At 37.0% G+C, this 23,702-nt stretch overlaps 2 protein-coding genes across 2 annotated transcripts in view; both read right to left on the bottom strand.

The window, feature by feature from the left end:
* The window catches only part of LOC106089583 (glutamine--fructose-6-phosphate aminotransferase [isomerizing] 2), a 626,017-nt gene that overhangs the window by 530,636 nt on the left and 71,679 nt on the right, over positions 1-23,702 (bottom strand). The window lies entirely within an intron of this gene.
* Positions 1-23,702, bottom strand: part of LOC106092156 (uncharacterized) — a 153,205-nt gene that overhangs the window by 63,743 nt on the left and 65,760 nt on the right. Inside the window, exons 2-3 of the mRNA XM_059362831.1 lie at positions 15,744-15,872; positions 3,851-4,143 (exon numbers count right to left, since the gene is read on the bottom strand). Of these exons, the coding sequence (XP_059218814.1) occupies positions 3,851-4,143; positions 15,744-15,872 (422 nt within the window). The remainder of the gene's footprint in view (positions 1-3,850; positions 4,144-15,743; positions 15,873-23,702) is intronic.

The raw sequence follows: 23,702 nt of genomic DNA, 5'->3' as shown, positions 1-23,702 counted from the left end.
ATCTAAAAAATAAACCGATCTGAACCATAAACGATACGGATTTCGAAAAGCCTAACATAAGTCATTGTCCCAAATTTTGGCGAAAGCGAACTATAAATGCGCCTTTTATAGCCCCAAAATCGGTGCAAAAGATCGGCCTACATGGCAACTATTTATATATCCAAATCTGGACCGATATCGACCAAATTGAAGAATTATGTCGAAGGGCCTAACACAACTCACTGTCCCAAATTTCGGCGACATCGGACAATAAATGCGCCTTTTATGGGCCCAAAACTTTAAATCGAGAGATCGGTATATATGGCAGCTATATCCAAATATGGACCGATCTGTGCCATATTGCAGAAGTGCGTCGAGGGGCTTAACACAACTCACTGGACATAGCTAGATCGTCTTAGATTTTTAAGCTGATCAAGAATATGTATACTTCATAGGGTCGGAAATGGATATTTCTGTGTGTTGCAAACGGAATGACAAAATGAATATACCCTTATTCTTCGGTGGCGGGTATAAAAATGAGCAAGTTGCACGAAAGTCTTGAATTTCCGAATATAGTGTTCTCTCACAAGAAAAATGTCCCAACTGAGCAGGTCGTACACTCCCAAAATGATCGTATATGCTTAACCAAGCGCATGTACAAGAATTTGAGTCAACGAAGCGCCAGTAACTTCTTGAGCCTCAAGAGGACGCTTGGTATCACTTCCAACAACCGTGTTAAGTATGATTCAAATCGGTTCATAATCTTGTATAGCTGTCATATAAACCGATCTTGGATCTTGATATCTTGAGCCAATAGTGCGCGCAATTCTCATCCGATTTGGCTGATATTTTGCATGAGTTGTTTTGTTATAACTTCCAATAACTGTGCTAAGTATGGCGCAAATAAACCGATCTGGGATCTTGACTTTTCGAGCCTCCAGAGGGCGCAATTCTCATGCGATTTAGCAGAAATTTTGTTCAACGGCTCTCTCATGGCCTTAAACATACGTGTCTAATATGGTCTGAATCGATCAATAGCTTGATACAGCTCCCATAAAAACCTATCTTCCGATTTTGCTTCTTGACACCCTACAAGGCGCATTTATTACATTACATATTGACTTCTACAATGTCTAGCTATCATTTATGGTCCGAATCATACTATAACTTGAATAGCTCCAATAGCAATATTCAATATTTTTTGTTTGCCTAAAAAGAGATACCGCGTATAGAACTCGACAAATGCTATCCATGGTGAAGGGTATATAAATTTTGGCCTGGCCGAACTTAACACGCTCTTACTTGTTTTGTTTGCAATAATTTGTTTTGTTCTCTTTGCAATTTAAACTGAATTTCAACTACTTTTTTTCCGACAGTCCCAACTAATCCCAACCGATAGCCTTGCGTTTCCCGACTTGGAGCTTTAGGGACCTGGTGAGTCTATTCGCACCTGTCTTAGTGTGGCGAAAAACGCATGATCTGACACTGCACGGAAGTTGGATGTCGGTAAGCTGCAAAACACAGGAGTTGGCAACGGCATACTCTATTCGGGTGACCCAATTGTTTGAAGAAACCACTACCTGTCTCGATATTATAGGAGCGCCATGGCAAACCATTGCCCACTTCATGGAAAGAGCCGCAATATTCATACTTGAGTGCCTTGAGAGCCTCCCCAAGAAACCCATTATACGACCAGGATTGTCAAATAGCTCCAGTAGCTAAGAATGCAGCATACAAGGAAACCTTACAGTCAGGAGCAATTCGCCGGGCGAAGGAGAGGTATCGGGAGAAAAGGAGAGAGTAGAAACGTCTCTTCTACGAGATGAAGAAGGGAATGGAAAGGCGTGAGTGTGAGCGAATCGAGAAATTCATCAGTCAGAATACAGAAAATTCTACTAAAGAATGAAATATCAAACTAACGGCTTTTGTACAGGCATATCCTCCTGCAGGAACAAAGAAGAAAATCTGGTGACAGATATAGATACTATGCTGAGGATATGGAAATATCGAGGTGTTACAAACGGAATGGCTAGTTCAAGTATACCCCCTTCCTATAGTGTTGCGTATAATAAGGTAGCAGGACCCCATCCGGCTGAACTGTTTAAGACCAAAGGCGACATGTTAATAAGGCGTATGCATCAGCGGGTCTGCGCAATCTGGCTAGAAGATGATTAGAACCTCAGCATACCATGTCCCGTACACAAGAAAGAAGTCAACATGTGCCAACTGCAGAGAAACAGATATAGACTCCTTCACATTGCATACAACATACTATCGAGCGTACTGTGTGAAAGATTAAAGTAAACAAAAGAGTTGGGGGCCTAGCAGTGCGGCTTTAGACCTGGTAAGTCCACCATAGGACAAATCAACACCTACCATCATTTCGTTGAGTACAAAGTCGTCTTCCACAGCCCTATACACTCAAAGGCATTTCAAGACATTGGTAAAACTGCAAACTTTGCCCATGAACATTCCAATAAGGAACAGGGGCAAACTTTTCAATTATGCTCAGTGATAAGGGTCCTCCTTTTTATAGCCGAGTCTGAACGGCGTGCCGCAGTGCGACACCTCTTTGGAGAGAAGTTTTACATGGCATAGTACCTCACAAATGTTGCCAGCATTAGGAGGGGAAGACCACCGCTGAACATTTTTTTGATGGTTTCGCCAGGATTCAGTTACAGTGGCCTCTGAGATTGGTATCCCTGCAAAACTGATAACATTTTTCAGGATGATGCTTGATGATACACGCTCCTCAGTTAAAATATGAAATAACCTTTCCGAATCGTTCAATACCAAACGATGTTTGGCATGGCACACTGCTCACGATAGAACATATACTGCTCGACTTTGCTGACTCCTTTGAAAGTATCGAAATAAAATCAACGAATGTGTGTCTGGCAGTAAATAGAGATAAGACAAAGTGGATGGTTGAAACTTCCACAGTCAATTTCTGTACAACCAAGCAAATAATGAAAAGTTGAATGTTGGGAACTACAACTTTGAGACAGAAAGAGCCTTCATACAATATGGGACGAATCTGTGTTAATGGATAATTTAAAAAGTTGTTTGCCAACGATAACATAGTTAAACGCATCAAACTACAACGTTTGCGTTGGCTAGATCAGAGTAGTCTTTTCAAGGCGACCATAATAGAACACGAATAAAGTGACTAAGTGGAGAAAGACATCTCGGTGTTAGAGATTGGAGAACGAGCACAGAAGATCGTGCCGCGTAGAAATCTATTCCACATTTGGCTCTAGGAACGAATGTTCTTTAATGGCCAACTAATGTAACGAAATGTTCTAGATACTTGATACATTGAATTAAATTATTATAAAAGATTTTCACTTATGCTGTTTCGAGTGTAACCCGTATACTCAATGTCATATTGCATACATGTGGGATAGCTTATTTTGACATTTAACGTTTGACATCTTGCGTTGAAAAATTTATTAAAATTCAATCGAAACCACATAGGTTTTACATGAGATTTTGTAATTTCCGGAATTTATAATACCTGTCTCGTGCGTCAACCCTACCGCCACACATATTTCCCATGCCATGGCATCCTTTCGCATACACCCCGTATTTTATTGTTCTGTTGAACAATTCGATTTACATACATATTGAACAGAAATGAAAGGATTTAAATTGTGTTACGATAATTTCGAATGACAGGCGCAGGGCTCAAAATGTTTTCTGATTGTTTATTGATGGGAGACTGCGACGCTGTCATTCATCGAGATGTATGTAAATGTCATGGCTTCATGTAAACCCATGTGTGGTGATGTGTGCGCAATTGTATTGTTAATATGGGAATGGTAGAGATAAGCAAGGCATTGTGTGTTCGTAACATGGATACGTCACTTACCTGTAATGCATTCGGCCACATACAGTTCTCTGGAATATTGCCATCATTGTCAGCACTGGTTGTCGTACCCGACGCCGCATCCTCGTCTGCAGCTGTGGAAAATCCAATTGAGGCAGCAGAGCCACTAGTACTGGTCAATTCAGATAAATGGGCACCATTTACGTAACGATTTGCGGGAACCTTCTGTGTGGGTGAGCCAAATGTGGATCCTCTTAAAAGGTGCTTCGCTTTGGCTCGGCTCTCTGTAGTGCCCTCGCTATTTGCGGGACAGAGTTCTTCTATGCTAATACCATCTGTTGGATAAAATGAAAATATCAGGCATTAGAAAAAAATTAACATTATTTATGAATTGGAAATAAATTATCTTATACATATGTCGCAATGCAAATTCAATCAATTCAATTTCAACGTTTATTCAATAGGTTTTTGGCCAGACTTAGAAAAGAGGTAAAAGTGTGCCGCTAGCAATTTAACCCTATACACATTTGTATAATCTCTTTGGAAAATCGAAACTCTTTCAAATGAATGAGTTCTGTCCAAGGATCCGGAGCGGCTAAATTTTTTCCGCTCCGGCAATTTGTTTTTCTCTACACTTCGCTCCGCATAGGATGGGGGTATACTAATTTCGTCATTCAGTTTGTAACACCTCGAAATATGCGTCTAAGACCCCATAAAGTGTACATATTCTTTATTGTTATGATATTTTAAGTCAATCTAGCCATGTCCGTCCGTCAGTCTGTCGAAAGCACGCTAACTTTCGATGGAGTAAAGCTAGGCGCTTGAAATTTTTCACAAATACTACCTATTAGGTAGTATTAGGTCGGTTGGGATTGTGAATGGGCCAAATCGGTCTATGTTTTGATATAGCTGCCTGGGTCTTGACTTCTTGAGCCTTTAGAGGGCGCAATTCTAATCCGATTTCTTCCAACAACTGTGCTGTAATTTTGCACGTGGTGTTTCGCTGAAATTTTCAATAACTGTGCTAAGTATGGCTCAAATCGGTGCATAACCTGGTATAGCTGCCATAGAAACCGATCTGGGATCTTGATTCCTTGAGCCTGTAGAGGGCGCAATTCTCATCCGATTTGGCAGAACTTTTGTACAACTGCTTCTGCTATGACCTTTAACATATGTGTCCAATTTGGTCTTGATCGATCTTCAGCTTCAATTCATTTATGGTCCGAATCCGGCTATAACTTGATATAGCTCCAATAGCATAACAGTTATTATTCATTATTCTTTGTTTGCCTAAAAAGAGAAACCGCACAAAGAACTCGACAAATGCGATCCATCGTGGAGGGTATATAAGATTCGGCCCGGCAGAACTTAGCACGACCTTATTTGTTTTTAAATTTTTTCTTATTCACACCGTCCCTGTGAAGTGTATACTAGTTTTGTCATTACGTTTACAACATCAAGCAATACCCAAATCCGATTATATGTATTCTTGATCGCCGTCTATATTAGGCTATATCCTTGTGATCCCCCCGCAATTCTTATCCAATTTGGGTGAAATTTTGCATAATTTCTCCTTACACCTCCAACTCTCGTATAATCCGACCTAGCGAGTTTGGTCCGTAAGCTAGAGGACGCAATTATTATTTGACTTGACCGAAATTTTGCATATTGATTACTCCTATAACCTCCAGTATCCATGCCAAGTATGGTCTGAATCCGTGTCTATTTGCTTCTATATAAAAAGGGCATCCGACTTTACTTTTTAGGCATATACCGGAAGAAACTCCTTGCCAAATTTTATAAACCAAGTAAGAACGAATTTTCGATATATTTATTAAAAACCTACTATTTCTACATTAGTCCAAGTATGGGAAGATTTGGATCATATTCGGTTCAGGTAACGAGAAATGTATATAAGTTACAGTTTAAAGGAAATCAGGTTATAAATGATGATTTTATGGCTTAAGATCCCAGATCTGCAGATCGGTTCATATGGCAGCTATATCCAAATATGGTCTGATATTGACCATATGCGGTTCGGATAGCGGATGACCTAGTGCCACTCCATGTTCCAAATTTATATCAAAGTATGGCCCAATCTGGACCAAATTTGGCTCGGACAACAGGAAATCTAGTCCAACTCACTGATTTTAATTTCAACTAAAAAAGAAAATACGACTTTTCATCTGCTTAATACCCTAAATCGGTAGATTGGTCTATATATCCATATGTCCAAATTTAATCCGATCTGGACTATGTTTAGTTCGGACAATGAGAGGCCTAGTGGAACACACTGTTTCAAATTTCAGCGAATTTGGATAACGAATCTAAATATGTTCCGATCTGGACTATGTTCAAGTCGGACAAGCCTGACTGTTCAAAATATTAAGCGAAATCGCGTAACAAATGGGGATTTAAGACCATCGGTCCATAAGGCAGCTATATCTTAATATAGTTCGATCTGGATCGAAGTGGTTGCGGATGTCAAAATGAAAATTTCAACAAAATCAGATGATAAACGTACCCTTAAATCGGCAAGTCGGTCTATACGGCAGCTATATCTAATTATGGCCCGATATAACAATTTTCGGTTCCGATATCGGGGGCCTTATTACAATTCGCGGTTTATAATTTTAATGAAATCCGATAATAAATGCTGCTTTTATAGTGTTAAGACCCTAAACAGGGAGATCAGTCTAAATGGCAGCTATATCTGTATATGATTCCAGTTTGCTCGTTTAAGAACTAAACCTGCGTATAAACAAAATACAGATCTGTGCCAAACTTTAGCACAATATCTCAAGTTTTGAAGGTTGTAGCGTAATTACAACTGACGGAACACAGATATCGGTAAATCATCTTTGATTATTACAACGATCCAGAATATATATACTTTATTGGGTCGGAAATGGGTATTTCGATGTGTTGCAAATGGAATGACAAAATTTTTGTCGGAGAAGAGCGGATTTAGAGATATAAAACCCCCGCTCCTCCGTTCAAAAAATTTCATTACCGCTCCGGCAAGAATAGGTCTGCTCCACGCTCCACGCTTCACTCCGCTCCACGCTCCACTCCGCTCCACGCTCCACTCCGCTCCACGCTCCACTCCGCTCCACGCTCCACTCCGCTCCACGCTCCACTCCGCTCCACGCTCCACTCCGCTCCACGCACCACTCCTCTCCACACTCCACTCCGCTACACACTTCACTCCGCTCCACGCTCCTCTCGGCTCCACGCTCCACTCTGCTCCACCTACCACTCCGCTCCACGCTCCACTCCGCTCCGTTCCGAATCCCTGGGTCTGTCCAATTTAAGTTTTAGCTTCCATATAAAGTGGTCCGTCAATTAGATCTCTTGAACCGCTAAAAGCCTCAATGTTTACGCAATTGGTTAAAAATTCAATAAACAAAGTACGTTTGTCCCCTCCAACACCCACACCAATTTCCTTATGCGCAGGATTCACTAATAGAGGGTTACGTCACATGCGAAAGCATAAAGTGGATAGGCCCCATGGACATCATTAACGTTGTCAAATCTGCCGATTGAAAATGTCATCAAATAGGTGAAAACTTAAGCAAAGAATGACTGTAAACAGAGAACAAGATTAAATCTTCAATGTCAAGTATTTATAAAACAAAAACAAGTAAAAGCCTGCTAAGCCGGGCTGTGGATTCTGCTAAAATATAGGAGCTATATCTGTTTATAGACCGATGTGGGCCGCATTTGCCACAGTTGTTGAAATTCATAACAGAACACTATGCGCAAAATTTCAGTCAAATACGTCAAAAATTGCGGCTTCCAGGGAGGGGCTCAAAGAGTCAAATCGGAGCATCGGTTTATATAGGAGCTATATCAGGTTCTTGACCAATTTAAACCGTACTTGGCACATTGTCGGAAGTCATAACAGAACACCACATACAAAACTTCAGCCAAATCAGACAAAAATTGCGGCTTGTAAGGGCCCAAGAAGGCAAATCGGTAGATCGGTTTATATGGGAGCTATCAGGTTCTTGTCCGATTTGGACGGTACTTAGCACAGGTGTTGAAAGTCATAACAGAACACTATGTGCAAATTTTCAGCTAAATCAGACTAAAATTGCGTCTTCCAGGGGCTAAGAAGTCAAATGCGTAGATCTGTTTGTATGGGAGCTATATCTTAATCTGCACTGATATGCCCAATGACCTTTTGCAATCCCCAATGACCTACATCAATATTTGGTTTCTGTGCAAAATTTTGAGCGACTAGCTTTTCGCGTTCGTCCACTATCGTAATTTCAACAGTCGGATGGACGGATGGACATGGCTAGATCGACTCAGGATGTGGAGACAATAAGGAATGTATATATATATACTTTATTGGGTCCTATATCAATATTTCCAGGTGTTACAATCGGAATGACGCTTGGCTTAACCTTGTTCAGTGAATATATCAAATTTTAGATATTAAACATCTATAGATTAGGACTGTACTTTGCCAATACCAACTGGTTTTATTTTATTCGTGTTATTAGCAAATATTTTTCATACCATTTCGTATCAATTTAAAATTTTAATATTTTGGTCCGATTGCAAGTGTTACATCTCGAAAAATTGTTAAGGGTTTGTCATTTTTATACCCTCCACCATACGATGGGGGTATACTTATATCGTCATTCTATTTGTAACTCCTTGGTATAGTACATATATTCTTAAATGTCATGATATCTTAAGTCGATCTAGCCATGTCCGTCCGTCCGGCCGTCCATCTGTCTGTCGCTTGCAATTTTGCACAAATACTTCTTATTAGTGTAGGACGGTTGGGATTGTAAATGGCCCATATTGGCCAACGTTTTGATATAGCTGCCATATAAACTGATTTTGGATCTTGTCTTCTTGAGCCACAAGAGGGCGCAATTCTTATCCGATTTGTCTGAAATTTTGTTGTGATTTCCAACAACTGTGCCAAATATGGTCCAATTTGGTTCATAACCTGATAAAGCTGCAGTATAAACCGATTTTGGGTCTTGACTTCTTCAGCTTCTAGAGGATGCAATTCTTATCCGACTTGGCCGAAAGTTGGCACGAAATGTTTTACTTTTATTTCCAAAAAATTTGCCAAGTACTTTATAATTTAGTCCATATCCTGATATGATAACTTCTCATATAAACCGATCTTCCGATTAGACTCCTTGGGCTGGTGGTGTTTTTCTATGACTCCTAACAGCCATTGCAATGACAGTCCACATCGGTCAAAAACTTTATATAGCTCATATGTATATGAAAAATTTATTCAAAAAACTTGACAAATGCGATCCATGGTGGAGGGTAAGGGCGGGCCGGCTTTTACCTGTTTTACTTCTTGAGCCTCTAAAGGGCGCAATTCTTATTCGATTTGGCGGAAATTTTACACAATGGCTTCTACTTGGTCTCAAACATTCAAATTAATTATGGTCGGAATCCGATCATTATTTTGTTTGCCAAAAAAGAGATAACGGGAAGAGAACTCGACAAATGCTATCCATGGTGAAGGGTATATAAGATTCGGCCCGGCTGAACTGTGACCGCCTTTTCTTGTTTATTTTGTTTGTGGAAGTATGGATATATTTGAAAGTGTAGAATTATTAAAAAAAACATGTAAAAGCGTGCTAAGTTCGGCCGGGCCGAATCTTACATACCCTCCACCATGGATCGCATTTGCCGAGTTCTTCTCCCGGCATCTCTTCTTAGGCAAAAAAGGATAAAAGAAAAGATTTGCTCTGCTATTATTATATGGAGACCTATGTAAAATGTCAGCCAATTCGAATAAGAATTGCGCCCTTTGGGGGCTCAAGAAGTAAAATAGAGAGATCGATTTATATGGGAGCTGTATCGGGCTATAGACCGATTCAGATCATAATAAACACGTATGTTGATGGTCATGAGAAGATCCGTAGTACATAATTTCAGACAAATCGGATAATAATTGCGACCTCTAGAGGCTCGAGAAGTCAAGATCCCAGATCGGTTAATATGTCAGCTATATCAGGTTATGGACCGATTTGAATCATACTTGGCACAGATGTTGGATATCATAACAAAACACGTCGTGCAAACTTTCATTCCAATCGGATAAGCATTGCGCACTCTAGAGGCTCAAGAAGTCAAGACCCAAGATCGGTTTATATGGCAGCTATATTAGGTTGTCGGTCGATTTGAACCATACTTGGCACAGTTGTTGGATATCATAACAAAACACGTCGTGCAAAATTTCATTCCAATTGGATAAGAATTGCGCACTCTAGAAGCTCAAGAAGTCAAGACCCAAGATCGGTTTATATAACAGCTATATTAGGTTATAGACCGATTTGAACCATACTTGGCACAGTTGTTGGATATCATAACAAAACACGTCGTGCCAAAATTAATTCAAATCGAATAAGAATTGCGCCCTCTAGAGGCTCAAGAAGTCAAGACCCAAGATCGGTTTATATGGCAGTTATATCAAAACATGGACCGATTTGAACCATACTTGGCACAGTTATTGGATATCATAACAAAACACGTCGTGCAAAATTTCATTCCAATCGGATAAGAATTGCGCACTCTAGAGGCTCAAGAAGTCAAGACCCAAGATCGGTTTATATGGCAGCTATATCAAAACATGGACCGATATGGCCCATTTACAATACCAACCGACCTACACTAATAAGAAGCATTTGTGCAAAATTTCAAGCGGCTAGCTTTACTCCTTCGGAAGTTTGCGTGCTTTCGACAAACAGACGGACGGACGGACGGACATGGCTAGATCGACATAAAATGTCACGACGATCAAGAATATATATACTTTATGGGGTCTCAGACGAAAATTTCAGACAAATCGGATAAGAATTGCGCACTCTAGAGGCTCAAGAAGTCAAGACCCAAGATCGGTTTATATGGCAGCTATATCAAAACATGGACCGATATGGCCCATTTACAATACCAACCGACCTACACTAATAAGAAGTATTTGTGCAAAATTTCAAGCGGCTAGCTTTACTCCTTCGGAAGTTTGCGTGCTTTCGACAAACAGACGGACGGACATGGCTAGATCGACATAAAATGTCGCGACGATCAAGAATATATATACTTTATGGGGTCTCAGACGAATATTTCGAGTAGTTACAAACAGAATGACGAAATTAGTATACCCCCCATCTTATGGTGGAGGGTATAAAAATATACAATACAATGATTTCTTTGAGCTTCTCCAGGTAATTGACTACCCATTTTTCACTATATTTCAGTTTTGATAGCAAATAAAGAAATATACCCAAAACAACCCTCGTCATATTTTCAAAGTACACTCTTCGAATGCCCCTAAATATAATTCAAAAATGTTTGGCTGCCCGTAGTTGCACTAATATTTGTTAAAGCAAAAAATCTAAAAGCGTCATTGTTCAAGAAGTGTTTGGAAGATATGTCCCATGTCCCAGGGGTTTACATGGGGCGTCAATGTAGGTCACCTTTACCATTTCATAATTTGAAAAGCTGCCAAATAGGCAATCATTAACCGATCGTAATGATTTTTATACCCTCCACCATAAGATGGGGGGTATACTAATTTCGTCATTCTGTTTGTAACTACTCGAAATATTCGTCTGAGACCCCATAAAGTATATATATTCTTGATCGTCGTGACATTTTATGTCGATCTAGCCATGTCCGTCCGTCCGTCCGTCTGTCTGTCGAAAGCACGCTAACTTCCGAAGGAGTATAGCTAGCCACTTGAAATTTTGCACAAATACTTCTTATTAGTGTAGGTCGGTTGGTATTGTAAATGGGCCATATCGGTCCATGTTTTGATATAGCTGCCATATAAACCGATCTTGGGTCTTGACTTCTTGAGCCTCTAGAGTGCGCAATTCTTATCCGATTGGAATGAAATTTTGCACGACGTGTTTTATTATGATATCCAGCAACTGCGCCAAGTATAGTTCAAATCGGTCCATAACCTGATATAGCTGCCATATAAACCGATCTTGGGTCTTGACTTCTTGAGCCTCTAGAGGGCACAATTCTTATCCGATTTGAATGAATTTTTGCACGAAGTATTTCGTTATGATATCCAACAACCGTGCCAAGTATGGTCCATAACCTGATATAGCTGTCATATAAACAAATCTGGGGATTTGATTTCTTGAGCTTCTGGAGAGGCGTATTTTATTTTACTTTCAACAACTGTGTCAAATAAGGTTCAAATCGGTTCATAACCTGATATAGCTGCCATATAAACCGATCTGGGATCTTGACTTTTTGACCCCTAGAGGTCGCAATTATTATCCGATATGACGGATCCTCCGATTTTGGGTCTTAGGCCCATAAAAACCACATTTATTATTCGATTTTGATGAAATTTGGGAAAGTGAGTTGTGTTGGGGCCTTCGACACCCTTCTTCAATTTGGCTCAGGTCGGATCAGATTTGGATATAGCTGCCATATAGACCGGTCCCTCGATTTAAGGTTTTGGGCCCATAAAAGGCGCATTTAATGTCCGATGTCGCCGAAATTTGGGACAGTGAGTTAGGTTAAGCCCCTTGATATACTCCTGCATTATGGCACAGATCGTTTCAGATTTGGATATATATAGCATACAGACTGATCTCTTGATTTAATGTTTTGGGCCCATAAAAGGCGCATCCTGGTTGTATATGGTTCAGATCGGTTTATTTTTAGATATAGGTACTAAAAAGACCAATATTTTGTTATACACAATTGAACAATGACTTGTACTCATTAGTATTTGGTCCAAATCGGAACATATTTCGAGATAACTGCTATGGGACATAAGGTATGCAGTTGTCACCGGATTTCGATGAAAGGTGGTTTATATATATGCCCGACGTGTAGGGTATCCAAAGTTTGGCTCGGCGGAACTTAACGCGTTTTTACTTGTTATGAAATATTGGAGTTACAATTTTTTTTTATTTTCGTTTGTTTCTGTTTCGAGACGAGCTCAATGATCGGAGATCCGTCCGTCTGTCTAACTCTCTGTGGAAAGCACGCTAACTTTCGAATGAGTATAGCTATGCGCTTGAAATTTTGCACAGTCTTAAATCTGATATAGCTCCCATATAAAACGATCTCCCCATTTTACTTCTTCAGTCCATCCAGGGTGCAATTCTCATCCGATTTTTCACAAAGGGATCTAGTATTGTCTTTAACATCCAATCCAAGTATTGCCCGAATAGATTTATATCCGGACATCGCTCCAATAGCATAGCAATTCTTATCCATTATCGTTTGTTTGCCTATAAAGAAATACCGGGCAAAGAACTTGACAAATGCGATCCATGGTGGAGGGTATATAAGATTCGGCCCGGCTGAACTTGTCGTGCTTTAAGTTGTTTATTAATAAGTTTAATTCCTGGAACATAAGTTTTTATACACAACACCACCACTGTGTTATAGGGTATTATAATTTTGTACATTTGTTTGCATCGCTAAGAAAGAGATGAGGTAGACCCATTGCTAAGTATGCCGATCGGCTTAGAATCACTTCCCGATTCGATTTAGCTCTATCAGTCTGTCTGTCCATCTATTCGTGTGACCAAGGTACAGGTCGCATTTGTAGATCGATTGTCATGAAATTTTACACGTGTCTCTTTTTTGGTCCAAGGACGTACGCAATTGATTTTGAAAGAAATCGGATCAGATTTAAATATAGCTCCTTTATATATATATATATATTTTTTTTTTTTTTGGATATGGTATTTTATGGTATATGGTATTTTATTTTATGGCTGTAGAAGTAACAATTTTGGACCGATCTTTACAAAATGTTGCCGTCTCGGAGTGTGTTTATAATTTCATCACAATCGGGCATGAGGTTTTATTTGACGTCCAATATGTGTGCAAAATTTCAAACATATCGGTCGAGATTTAGATATAGATAGCATAATATCTTTCATCCGATATGGTCAATGTAGTAGCCACAATTTGGGTCCGATCTTTGGAATGTTCAGCACGATATGTTTTATTTGACGTCCCAATTGTGTATAAAATTGAGATATAGATCGCATAATAAATCTCATCCTCATAGACACAATTTTGGTCTGATCTTTACAACATTCAGCACGATATGCTATATTTGACGTCCCAATACGTTTGCAAAATTATATTAAAATCGGATCAGCTTTAGATATAGCTCTCATATATGGAAGCCACAGTTTTGGTCCGATCTTTACAAAATTTTGCATGAGATGTTTGATTTGACATCCTAATACGTTTGCACAATTTCATCGAAGTCGGTCCAGATTTAGATATAGCTCCGATATATATTTCATCCCATATGGTCCTTTAAGGCTGTAGAAGCCAGAATTTAGGTCCTATCGTAAGAAAATTATAAAAGACTGACTAGATTTCAGGTTCCATAAAAGTAGTACGTAGACTCGGTGTTGGATATTATATTGTCGGCCCCGCCCGACTTCTGCCTATCCTTACTGGTTTGCCATATTTGGGTATATGAGAAATATGCAGATACCGCGAGGTTATCACGGCTTTTTGTCAAGAGAATGCTATACCTTCCTCCTGATACTCCGAACTATATTTAACATCTAGAAATGGGTTACGATACGCTGTTTTCATAGACTTTAAGGACAAACTTAAGATGTTTCGATAGAGTACTGAAGCATGGTGCACACCGCCTTCCACGTTTGTGACCGAGAAAATTATTGAATTGAACATTTATTGGACGAGAAAGTGGTCGAATATTTGTCAGTCAGTCGGGAACAGAGTTCAGATTCGTACAGGTCCAACATGTGATTACTGTCGGGATATAATTACATCATTGAATTCTATAGATTTCGAAAACTTATATGTCGATGCCTCCTCAATTTCAATTTCACAATCTTCATTCACTATTGAACAACAGTATCTCTCCAACACTTTTCACAACTTTTTTTCATGTCGAGCTACTGTTTTAATTATCCGTGCTAGATATGGTCTGTTGGTCCTGAATTCAAGATGTATCAAAAACAATACCATTGCAATTTTACGAGAAACGTTTCCGGGCCGTGTTTAGAGGGAGAGGTGATGACAATTGGCCACCGAGATATTGTGATTTAAAGCCTTCTTCTTCAACTTCTTCATTTGTGACCAGGTGAAAGATAATGTGTATGCCAACAGCCTAGCGTCGAGTCAAGACTTCAAAGATTGAAATTGTGACGCTTACGAGGACATAGGGCAGCCATCTTGCGATTTGGTAATGGAAAATGATATGTTCCTGTTAGCGTTGTCTTGATGACCGTTTGGCTGATGTTATTTCTCATTATTAACGGCATACCTTCCTCTCTATTATAAAATAAATATCAGATCATTTATCTCAAAAAAAATAAATTTTTCATTGCATGCCAAAATAACACCTCTTTTTGGAAACCCCTTAAAAATTCAGGTCAGCTCATATTTGAATAAAATAGAGGAGTTATCATAAAATAGGATGATATATCCATGGTGGTGAGTATCCAAAGTTCGTCGCAGTACTTAGTACGTTATTGATTGTTCTTGTTGAGGTAATTAATTTTGTAATTCATATAACTTCAATACACTAAGAAGATTTAAGAAATAATGTTTTAGTTTTCACAGAGAAACTTTAAAACAATTCATATTTGATTACAGAATTCATAATTAATACACATATATTTTGTATCACACATGTGGCTTTAATTTACTAAGTTAAAGTAATTTAATTGGCCTATATCCTTGAACAATATTTATCTTTTTCCGTGTATTTATCTTTTTCCGTGAGTTGCCCATACCAGTCAGAGGTTTGTGTGGTAAACAAGGATCTTCGATTACCGAAAGGAAATTGGATTATTTACATTAATACTCGGAAATATTACATTTACTCATACATGCAGAACAACACACATACATATATATGTAATAAAGTCATGTTCATACATGCATGAATGGAGCATCTGCTGGTGGTCTGACTTACCTTTGGCTATAAATTTATTATACTGTGCGAACTCAATCGATATGCTGGTGCCACGTGGACATGCAATTACTACTTGATCTGTGTCACAGGCCGCCTTTTGATATGTGCGCAGTGTAGCTGACAGCAGAGCTGTTGGTTGCCGTGCGACGACGTGCGTCAAGTCACGTCATGTCACATCCGGTTGTATCAATGTGTTTACGACGTTTGCGTCGGCCGTGAATTTCAGATTGCGCGATGAGTATACCGTTGTTTGAATGCGAATCAATGTGATAGACATACATTGAAGAACGTTGACAGCGCACACACAAGAGCGTAGAAAATGGATGTGTTAGTTAGAAGTGTGTAATTCGTGTTGCAAGGTGTGCCAGGCAGGGAGTGGTGAAATGCCCCGAAGCATGGCCAATATTTTCCATTATTATCATCATTGAGGGAATAACGTCGCCAACAGCAGCAGCAACAACGAAACGAAAAAACGCATACGCAAATCAGGTCAAAGTCGGCGAATACGAATGGGCGAAAGTTTATGAAAACCGCATATCCCATGTGCACACAGCATTATTTATTCACCATTCATCACCCACAGCAGATAAATACAGGGAATGTATGATTTACGAGTAGGACGGAGGGTAGAGGGTGAGAGTGTTGGCGAATGCATTTTTGTTGTTTATGATTCCCATTTGTTGTAATCACCATCGCATAAGCCAAAGTACAGCGACAAGCAGCATTACCAGCCCAATAGCGTCATTAAGTTGTTGGTGGCCCAACATCAGGGTTCCATCCAGCGCCAGCCCAAAAGTTGTCAGCAAGCATGTTAATGTGGCGGAGACAAGGATAAAGGCCATTTGTTTTGACATTGCATCGTTCGTTCCAAAGGCGTTGAGATGCAGAAGAACGCAATTTTCAGATTATTCCATCGCATGCATCATCACACCGAGCAAAGCACCGCAGTCACACCCACAGGCAAGGCATACCCAAACACCAACACCCGGTGTTTGTGTTGCCATAATGGCATCATCATCACCAAGCCGGGCACACGGAAGGAAGCATCATCGCCATCAATGCATATGAAGTGACAAATGACGTAATTAGTGAGGTATGGTCACATTTTCACACACCCACACACACACACAGTCATCCATGGAAGCAGCATCATTAATGGTATTCAGCAACGATCGAAGACATATGAAAAAAGAAAAAGAAGAAATAAAAAATAAGAAAAAATCATTGCAATTTATTCGTATTATTTGAAACCTCTTAGAAGCTTCATGCTAGGATAGTTTTCACAATTTAAGTCCATTACATGGAGGGTAATATTCAAGAAGACATTTGAACCTCAAATCCACAACCTCTCCTCCAAGACTCAGAATCACTTTCTGATTCGATTTAGCTATGCCCGTCTGTCTGTCTGTCCGTCCGTCTGTCCATGTTAATTTGTGTACAAAGTACATGTCGCAGTTTTCATCCAATCGTCTTCAAATTTGGTACAGGCATGTTTTCGGCCTAGAGACGAAGCCTACTGAAATTGGAAAATATCGGTTCAGATCTGGATATAGCTCCCATATATATGTTCGTCCGATTTTCAGTAATAATGCGATAAAATGGTCATTTGTTAACCGATTTTTTTACGACTGTCGACATTACTGGTGAATTTCATGGAAATCGGTTCAGATTTAGATATAGCTCTCATATGTATATATCGCCCGATTTTCACTTCTAGAGCCACTGCAAGCACATTTATTGACCAATCTTGCCAAAATATTGCACAACGCTTTCCTCGATGACTACCACAATATATATAGAGTTTAGTCAAAATCGGTTCAGATTTAGATATAGCTCCCATATATATGTTCGTACGATTTCCAGTAATATTGCAATAAAATTGTTTTTTGCAAACATATTTTCTCGAAATTTGGCAGGAGGGATTTTCTCTTGACTCTCAATATTACTGGTGAATTTCATGGAAATCGGTTTAGATTTAGATATAGCTCTCATATATATATATATATATATATATATATATATATATATATATATATATATATATATATATATATATATATATATATATATATATATATATATATATATATATATATATATATTTATATATATATATATCTATCTATATATATATATATATATATATATATATATATGTAAAATGGATGTTTTGGGGACAGAAAAAACCTATGGAAATTATGGCATACATCGCTTTGTTTTTATTTTCCCATACGATGTATGCCCATTTTTCCACGCTAACACTTCGAAATGTCAACATATATCAGATTTATTATAAAACGTATACTATAAGGACACTATTATATAAAATGTTTACTTCCGGGACATGTCCTCGATGTACACACTTTATAAACAAGTGAAAAATTTGCCACCTTTCACTCATACATTCTGATTTTCAAAAAATCAACTCTGCGTTATCAGTTAGTCGAGTCTGCAACCATACATCATTGCATATCCATTTAGTCAAGTTTTCAGCCATTGTATTATCAACTTTGCGTTATAATTTATTCTACCTTTCAACCTTTCTCTATCGAAAAAGTCTTTTATGGATAATTTTAAACGCAAGATGGCGTTGGACACTAGGCCAAGCGGAAAAAAATGGAAATAAATCACCAACTTTTTATTTGTTGATCTGAGCGGTAAAAAATGTTCTAGACATTTGTAGAAGAGTACATAGGCTTTCAGGAAAATGGAAAATGTAGGTCAATATATTTAAAACAGGGTGAGATGCAGGGTGTCAAAATTAACCATTTTCCACTTCTCCAACCTTTCAAGATTTATAACTTTTAATCTACTGTACCGATATGCATGGTTTAGGACTCTGGAGAAGGAGCTTGACGAGGTCTAAAAAAGCATGCACAATGTCCTATGCCATCGTTTACCGTTGAGGAGATATGAACAGTTTAGTTGTAAAATGTGAAAATTTTGCATCGGTTTCTTCAGTGTTGTTTCTTTATAACTCCGTCAATTTCTTAGCTATATACTGAAAGTTTCACCCAAATTGTGCCAGTATAGTATAGATAAAATAAAATAAATAATCATTCCAATATATTTAGCGGTTTAAATATGGCATCGTTTTCAACATGAAAAACATTTTGTTTTTCTAAAACTAGCAAAATTTTCCATAAAAGATACTCCTATTTACTTGAAGTTTTCGTAAATTTTGGTTATCAAATCATTAACATTATTCTTTTCCATTTTCATAAAGCGGAGCCAATTAGAAAAGTTTTAAATGCTAATTTGACTCTTTTCAAAATCAAACCACCCTTTTATCTTAAAGGCAATATGGCCATTTTTTATACCTTACACCACTACTATGGTACAGGGTATTATAACTTAGTGAATTTGTTTGTAACACACAGAAGGAATAGAGATAGACCCATTGATAAGCATACTGATCGACCCAGAATCACATTCTGATTTGATTTAGGTATGTCCGTCTGTCCATCCATGCATTTTAATTTATTAAAATCGGTTCAGATTTCAGATTTTTTTTAGCTCCCATATATGTTAGTCCGATTTCGAATAATGTTGCAATAATGTGGTCATTTGCTATACGATTTTCCCAAAATGTTGGCAAGTAGTTTTTCCTTATAACTCCTGACAATGTTGTTGTGTTTTAAATAAATCGGTTCAGATTTAGATATAGGTAACATATATATGTATCACCCGATTTTTACTTTTAAGGCCATGGTCAGCGTATTTCTTGACAGATTTTTTCACAATTTGGCACAATGCATACTTTTATGACTGTTTTTTTACTATGTGTGCCGATTTTGTTCGAAATTGATTTAGATTTAGGCATAGCTTCCATATAAAGTATTGTCCAATCTTGACTTATACAGCAATAATTCGATTATTTGTGTTAATTCCAACTCTTCGGATCACAAGTAAATATAACAACAATCGGTTCAGATTTAGATATATATATCTCCTCATTTTCAGTTTTTGGGCCGTTGCAATCGCATTAATGATTTTGCATTAATGAATTTCCAAACAAAAGTTTGGTCGAAATTCGTCACTTCAATTGTAAGCAAATTTAAATTTCGAAGACTTCGCCTATATTGCATACCCCATGTGGTGTATGGTATCAAAAGGTCGTTTTTGGACGACTTTAGACCGTCCTTACTTGTTTTTACTACATTACAAAAGTTTCCAAAAGTTTCACGGCGATTTTTTTATTTTAACTTGAATGTTAATATGTATCCAACAATTTAAGAAATGTCTCGCCATAACCCAGCCATAAATGAGGCCGTGGTAACCAAAATACGTTATAAATAAATTGTCAATGCTAAAAACCAAGTACTACGTCACATTTTATTGCACATAAAGGGTGATTTTTTAAGAGCATAGTTTCCCAAAAAAAAACATAAAATTCAGAAAAATTCTTGAAATCTTTATTTGAATCGATAGTACGATCCATATAATTTAATGTAAATGTCGCCCATGACCGCGCTTCAAATAGACCATCCGCTTAGTCCTAATTTTGGCATACGCTTTCCAACATTTCGACTGGTATCTCACTAATAAATGCTTCTATGTTGTCTTCCATTGCGTCAATTGAACAGGGCTTTTCTGTATAGACATGAGCTTTAACATAGCCCCACAAAAAATAGTCTAAAGGCGTAAAATAGCACGAAAAAGGCGGCCAATTGACCGGTCCCGAACGTGAAATAAAATCCCGTGCTGTGTGGCATGTGGAACGGTCTTGTTAAAACCACATGTCATGCAAGTCAAGCTCATGCATTTCTGGTCAAAAAAGTTGGTTTCACCTCACAGTAGCGCTCACCTTTCATAGTTACGTTACGATTCGCTTCATCTTTGAAGAAGTACGGTCCAATGATGCCACCAGCCCATAAACTTTTTCTGGATGCATTGGTAGCACTTGCAATGAATTTGGATGACCTTCACTCCAAAATCGACTATTCTGCTTATTTACGTACCTATTGAGCCAAAAATTATCTTCGTCGCTCAATGGAAGAAGCGCACGATGAACCTTCTTAATAGAGCATGGATAATAAATTTCAATAATTTGCTAGCGTTGTTCTTTTTCAAGACGGTTCATGGTTAAATTATAGACCAAACTGAAGATGTTTGACAGTGAAACAAAACACGAAACGTGCGTGAGCTGTTTCGTTGCCAAAGATATGCAGTGTTGCCAAAAAGATAATGCTAAAAATCACCCTTTATACATATGTAAGGAACCTTAATTCTGCATCACTCCTTCTAGAAAACACAACAAGAATCATGAATATATCTCTATCCTATCCGATTTTATGTAACTGGCGACACAAAAGCAATATTTAAGCAATAGACCTTATTTTAATGGATGTATAAATCATTCCCTAGCTTCGAAATTTAACTAAACTCGGTGTTAAAATCTTTTTTTTTGGAGAGGTTGGACCGATCTGGACCATATTCGACACAGTTGTAGATAGGTCTCGCCGTTCCAAATTTCATCCAAATCGGTTAAAAAACGCGTTTTATAAGCTTACTATTTTATTGATTGGTATTGCTGCCATTTAAAGCATTCTCCAAATTAAAAATCTAAGGCTTATAAAATGCGTATTTTGTATGTGAATGAATTTTTTTGCTGCTCAGATCAACAGGAAAAAAGTTGTGGACTTGTTTCTATTTTTTTCGCCGCTTGGCCCACTGTGCGTTGTATTAAAAAAAAATGAAATAAGTTCTCAACGTCTTATCTATTTGTTAAAGTATTACGAAATGTTCTAGACATTTGTAAATGAGGACCTTAGCTTTCAGGAACAGGCTATTGTTGGCCAAAAACTATAATATAGGTAGAGATACAGCGTGTCTAATTTTGTCTCTTTCGCCATCTCCAACATTGTGTAGCCTTTTGAATATAGCTGCCATTAAGACCGGTATATAGATTTTACATTTATATTAGTTTAAATAGTATATTTTTTACCACAGGAGACTTCGATGAAAGACTTCTTATATCTTGAACTGAATTTCAAATGATATATTATGAATTCCGAATTAAGATATATGAAATATCTGAATTTCAGTTGAAATTTCTGAATTTCAAACGGAGTATATGAACTTCAAATGGAGTATCTGAATATCAAATGGAATTTCAGAATTTCAAATAAAATATCTAAATTTCAAATGAGATTTCTAAACTACCAATAGAATTTCTGAATTTCAATTGATTTCTTCTGACTTACACTTGAAATTGGTGTAGTCTGAATTTCAATTAAAATATTCTGAGTTTCAAAATAAATATTCTGAATTTGCTGAATTTTAAATGAAATGTCTGGATATCAATCAACATATTTTGGACTTCAAATAAAATATGTGAGGTCAAATTAAAATATTTTGAATTTCAAATATATATTCTGCATTTCAAATAGATAATCTGAATTTCAAATTAAATATTTGAATTTCAATCGAAATATTCTGAATTTCAAATGGCGTGTCCGGATTTCAAATTAAATATTCTGAATTTCAAGTGGAATATCTGAATATAAAACGGAATTTTTGACTTTCAAATGACATTTCTGAATAATAAATGCAGTTTCAGAATTATATTTGGTTTCTTCGGACTTACACTTGAAAATTGTGTCAGACCACACCATTTCGTTGCAATATTCTGAATTTCAACTCAAATATTCTAAATTGAAATATGATGAATTTCAAAATGGAATATTAAATTTTAATTAGCATATTAAAAATTTCAAATGAAATAAGTGAATTTCTATTGAAATATTCCGAATTTCATATGAAATATATGAATTTCAAAAGAAGTATTCTGAATTTCAAGAGGAATATCTGAATATGAAATGAATTTCAAAAAAAAAAATATATCTCAATTTCAACGAAATTTCTGAATTACAAAAGGAATTTCTGAATTTCAATTAGTACTTGGAATATCTGAATTATATTTAAAAGTGGTGTAGTCTGATTTTCACTTGAAATATTCTCAATTTTAATTGAAATATTCTGAATTTCAAATGGAATATCTAAATTGCATTTTACATATTCTGAAATTCAAATAAATTTCTGAATTTCAAATAAAATATCTGAATTTCAAATACAATATCTGAATTTCGAATAAAATATATGAATTTCACATGGGGTGTCTGAACACCACATGGAATTTCTAATTTTTAAATTTGTATTTTCTGAAATACTTTTAAAATTTGTGTAGTCGGAATTCCAATTGGAATCTTCTGAATAACTTCGAATGGAATATTTGATTTTCAATTGAAAAATTTTAGTATTTCAAATGGAATTTATGAAATGCAAATAAAATATCTGATCTTCAAATGAAGTATCTGAATTTCAAATAAAATATCTGAATATCATACGGAATTTCCGAAATTCAAATTTACTACCTGAATTTTAAATGAAATTCTTAATTTAAGCGGAATTTATCAATTTCAATTGGTTTAATCTGAATTACATTTGAAAGTTACCCCAGTCTGAATTAAAATATTTTGAATTTGACCTGAAATATTCTGAATTTTAGATAAAATATTCTGAATTTCAAATAAAGTATCTACCTTTGAATTGAAATATTCTGAATTTCAAAAGAAGTATCTGAATTTTAAATGAATTATTCAGAATTTCAAAAGGACTGTATGGATATCATACGGAATTTCTGAACTTCAAATGAACTTTCTGAATTACAGATTGAATTTCTCAATTTCAATTGGTATTTTATGGAGTCTGAATTTCAATTGAAATATTCTGGATTCTAATTGAAATTTCAAATGGAATGTCTGAGTTTTAATAAACACATTCTGAATTTCAAAAAACTATCGCAATCTTAATTGAAATTATAAAATATAATATCTGGAATAGAATATCAAATGGAATATCTGAATTTCAATTAATATATTTTGAAACTCAAAATATCTGAAATTCAATCGTTCATATAATAAATGGTGATTTTTTAGCTATTATCTTTTCGACAAC

Source organism: Stomoxys calcitrans, chromosome 2 (assembly GCF_963082655.1).
Source record: "Stomoxys calcitrans chromosome 2, idStoCalc2.1, whole genome shotgun sequence".
NCBI classification, from domain to species: Eukaryota; Metazoa; Arthropoda; class Insecta; order Diptera; family Muscidae; genus Stomoxys; species Stomoxys calcitrans.
This window is presented reverse-complemented; position numbering and strand designations above follow the sequence as displayed.